The sequence below is a fragment of the Mercurialis annua genome, linkage group LG7 (genome assembly GCF_937616625.2).
Source record: "Mercurialis annua linkage group LG7, ddMerAnnu1.2, whole genome shotgun sequence".
Classification (NCBI taxonomy): domain Eukaryota; kingdom Viridiplantae; phylum Streptophyta; class Magnoliopsida; order Malpighiales; family Euphorbiaceae; genus Mercurialis; species Mercurialis annua.
Window position 1 is genome coordinate 13,427,494 of NC_065576.1, and position 4,753 is coordinate 13,432,246.

The 4,753-nt window shown below is 32.7% G+C and overlaps 1 protein-coding gene across 1 annotated transcript; it reads right to left on the minus strand.

Annotated features, from left to right (window-relative positions):
- Positions 1-1,581: 1,581 nt before the first annotated feature.
- On the minus strand, positions 1,582-4,039 carry LOC126655157 (actin-7). Its single transcript, XM_050349177.2, has 5 exons — positions 3,929-4,039; positions 3,324-3,394; positions 2,835-3,228; positions 2,145-2,758; positions 1,582-2,073 (listed from the first exon to the last, which is right to left on the minus strand). The coding sequence occupies exons 2-5, from the start codon at positions 3,381-3,383 to the stop codon at positions 2,008-2,010; spliced, it is 1,134 nt and encodes a 377-aa protein (XP_050205134.1). The 5' UTR covers positions 3,384-3,394; positions 3,929-4,039; the 3' UTR covers positions 1,582-2,007.
- Positions 4,040-4,753: the final 714 nt, after the last annotated feature.

Consider the following 4,753-nt stretch of genomic DNA (forward strand, 5'->3'; position numbering starts at 1 on the left):
CAATATTTATGCCCTAACTCGCTTATGTACAAGGTTTCGGACGTAACGGTTAAGTCCAAAAGAAGCAAGAATGTTGTGATTTGGTGTATTACTTGGGGAAAGTTTCACATCAGCGCCACGTAAGCGCTACATGGGTAAATTATATAATTGGACAAAATTGAAACGAAATTATGTGTTTCAGGATAAATTGAATAAAATTAAAAAGTTTAAACTTTTGTGACACTTTCATGAAAAGTTTAGCATTTTTTGGTCATTTGTTCTTAAAAAAAATGCTTATTGGCACTGCCATCGTAAGTATTTCAAAGACATGTCTTGAATTTTTAATAATTTTCAATTTTTTTTAATTGAGCTTTATAAAAGCACTAATACCACAAATTTATGTATTTTTGTATTATTATTATTTAGATATTAGTAATAAAATAAAGTATTTCCTTCTTAATAAAATAATGGGTTAATTTCATAAAAAATCACGACCTTTACATGAAGTTTCATTTTAATCACAACTTTTAAAAGTTGACATTTAAAGGCACGATCTTTCATTTTGTTCCAAATTTATCACCAAAGTAAAATTCGATGTATTTTTTTGACGAAAAATTACTAATCCTACATACTCTAACCGAAAGATAATAATATTTAGTGTCGATTTATAATTTGGGTCTTTAATTAATAGTTTAATAAAGAACTTAGTAAAAAAAAGATACACTATAATGATAGATTTGAAAGAAAAAAATGAAAGGTCATAATTTTATATGGTAACTTTTAAAGGTCGTGATTAAAATAAAATTTCGTGTAAATGTCGTGATTTTTTATGAAATTAACCTAAAATAATTAATTTAAAAAAGAAAGTTTTTAAATTTGTTTTATTTTATTTAGAATACTCTTTTGAGATATAAAATTTTACTTTTTTAATTTTAATAGTCTGTTGTCAATTGTATAAATTCTGTAAGAGGCATAGATTTATTTTATGTCTGTGTATTATTTTGTAGTTAGTAAAATCTATAATTGTAAATGTACAGAGAAACTATTTGTGGTAAAATATAAAATTTCAGGATAATAAATTAAATTAAAAAGGCAAAATGATTCTTTTGTCTATAATTATGACCAAATTAATTTAACTATCATAAAAATTAATTTTAATAGTCTGTTGTCAATTGTATAAATTCTGTAAGACGAAAAATCTAATTGATAAATAAATATATCTTATTAATTTAAATTATTTCATACTTGATTATTTACAACTTTTCATGAAGAATTGCCAAGCGGTTTTAAATATACAAATGGATCTTGTAACCAAATTGCTCATTCTCTTGCTAAATGAGAAATTTTCTAACAAGAATTACTTCTTTGATAAAAATGTTCATTTTCCAATTAACAAACTTGTAAAGGTGAATATTCATTAATAAATTGCAATTTTTCGTGTCAAAAAGAAAAATAGCTCTTGTAATGAAATATTCTTCCAATTGCCACAAAATTGGGTTAAATCCCATTTAAGCAAAATTCACTCATTAACAAGTCCGCATCTGTACCAAAAATTCAAACATAGTATTAATTTTATTTTTCATAAGTTTCATGACTGCAAACTGACTCTAAATAAAAATTTCTCATACAATAACTATTAACAATGTTTCCAGGAGAAAAAGAAAACCTTCAAATGTTGGAACCATAAAAAAATAAATAATAATAGAAAAAGCATCACAACCACTCTCCGACTACAAGCATCCTACTAAAAAGAACCACAAAATATTGCGAGGAAAGTAAAGACTTAAATACCAAAGTATCTATCCAGAGGGACTATTACAATTAAAGTCTCTCACTTCCGGCAATAACAACATCAATAGCGAGAAATGGAAAGCTGTTTGATACATCAAAGATCAGACCGTACCCTCCTTCGCCCGAGCCCACCTCAATACTTGTCCACATCAACCATATTTGAGTTCACATGACAACTTGACGCGAAAAAGCCAACTAAATTTGAAAAATAACTCACCATTGACGCACTTGAAGAGCTTAGAAGCACTTCCTGTGGACAATAGATGGACCAGACTCGTCGTACTCGCCCTTGGAAATCCACATCTGATAGAAAACAAAAATGTCAGCCTCGAGCCAAATTTCATCTGTAAAACAAGGTTGAAAACAAAATTCACCTGCTGGAAGGTACTGAGGGATGCAAGGATAGATCCTCCGATCCAGACACTGTACTTTCTTTCCGGAGGTGCGACCACCTTAATCTTCATACTGCTGGGAGCAAGAGCAGTGATCTCCTTGCTCATACGGTCTGCAATACCAGGGAACATAGTGGAACCACCACTGAGGACAATGTTACCATAAAGATCCTTCCTGATATCCACATCACACTTCATGATAGAGTTGTATGTAGTCTCGTGGATTCCTGCAGCTTCCATTCCGATGAGAGATGGCTGGAAGAGTACTTCTGGGCAACGGAATCTCTCAGCTCCAATGGTGATTACCTGACCATCAGGAAGCTCGTAGTTCTTCTCAACAGAGGAGCTGCTCTTAGAAGTCTCGAGTTCCTGCTCATAGTCAAGGGCGACATATGCAAGTTTCTCCTTCATGTCACGGACAATTTCCCGTTCAGCAGTGGTGGTGAACATGTACCCTCTCTCAGTGAGAATCTTCATCAAAGCATCAGTGAGATCACGACCAGCAAGGTCCAGACGGAGGATGGCATGTGGGAGAGCATAACCTTCGTAAATTGGCACAGTGTGACTCACACCATCACCAGAATCAAGGACGATACCTGTTACAAATGAAAAGCCAGTAAGAAACAAATCATAATACAAATAACAACAATGCAGAATTCAAATAATACTAACCAGTTGTACGACCACTGGCATACAAGGAAAGAACGGCCTGGATGGCAACATACATGGCAGGAACATTAAAGGTCTCAAACATGATTTGAGTCATCTTCTCTCTGTTAGCCTTAGGGTTGAGAGGAGCCTCAGTGAGAAGAACCGGATGTTCCTCAGGTGCAACACGGAGCTCATTGTAGAAAGTGTGATGCCAAATCTTTTCCATATCATCCCAGTTGCTGACAATACCGTGCTCAATTGGGTATTTCAAGGTAAGAATACCTCTTTTAGATTGTGCTTCATCACCCACATAGGCATCCTTCTGACCCATACCAACCATGACACCGGTGTGTCGGGGTCTTCCAACAATACTCGGGAATACCGCCCTGGGAGCATCATCGCCAGCGAACCCAGCCTGCAGATTAAGAAACACCTCATCAACAATCTGAAAACCAAGTAACCCAACAAAATTCAACCGAAAATTCAAAACATCAAAACACTATTACTCACCTTAACCATTCCGGTTCCATTGTCACAAACGAGGGGTTGAATATCCTCAGCGTCGGCCATTTTTTAATTTCCTGCATCAACATACAATGAAACGAGAGCAAATCCAATCAAGCATAGCTTATAATGCCATCTTCGTTCAGAATCTGAACCCGTAAAATTCAGCTATAATCTTGCATTAAATGAACGAAATACAATTCAACCAAGCAAACCAACATTAACATTTCTATTATACTATAAAATAGAGATCAAAAAATAAAGTATCAATCTTTCTCCATAAAAGACCTAGAAAACTGTTTGAATTTCAAAATATTACAATGGCTTGCTAATCAAATCTATTTATGTTCTGCTAACTACCTAAGAAATCATGCAAAGGCACTAACTTTTTAAATAAACCAAATCAATTGATAAAAAAACACAGATCTAGATAAAACTAAAGCAGATCAGACAATTAAATCTAACAAATCAAAAATGAAACAGATAATAATCAGCTAAACCTAGCTACAGATCTAAACATCAATAAACAAAATTCAGAGATCAAAAGCAAAACAAACAAACAAAAACAAATTCAAACATAAAAATCAAAACAAATAATAAAGGATGGTTACCTTAGATGAAGAAAAAGATCTGAAGTTTGAGATTTTGGGGAGCTCTGTTTCTATTGTAAAAGGCTAAGCAAAGGAGGGTGAGGAGAGGGTATAAATAGTAGGGAGGGGGGTGAAATTTTGAAATGCAAATGAAATTTGGACCAAATTTAAATAAAAAAAAAAGAATGAAGTGGTAATAGAAAAGGAATCATTTGAACCACGAGAACAAAAGATAGGCTGACCTGGATGACAGCCTTTTCCCTCTTCCTTTTCTTTTCTTTTTTAAAACATTTTTCATTTCCTCTCCACCTTTTTTTCTTATTTTTTTTAGGCTAATCACCTTAAAAACTACTGACCTTTCATTTTTTTTCAATAACACCCCAATCTTATAATTTCGTCAATTGCACCCTATTTCGTATTTTTACGTTTCAATAGCACCCTAAAATATTAAATTGAACTCTTTTTATTTGGATAAAATTCAAAACAAATCCTTCATATTTTTGAAAAGCTCAAAATGTTATATAATATTTTAAAATTCAAAACAAATCCTTCCATGGAAGAAGAGCAGCTTGTCGCCGGTGAAGACCGGAGAGCGGCGGGTGGCGGGGATGGCGGATTCCGTTTTAGGTATTTATTTAATTTGAATTAAATAATTAATTGTATATGTATTTAATTAATTTTTTTATTTAGGATTTATTTGAAAGTTTTTTAAGTTTAGGAACTTATTAGAAATTGTCCAAGTGGAAAAAGGTATAAAATGACCCTTAAATTTGATTGTTTTATAAAATTTAATCCTTATTATAGTAAAATTATTTATTTTTTCTAAATTAGGGTGCTATTGAAACG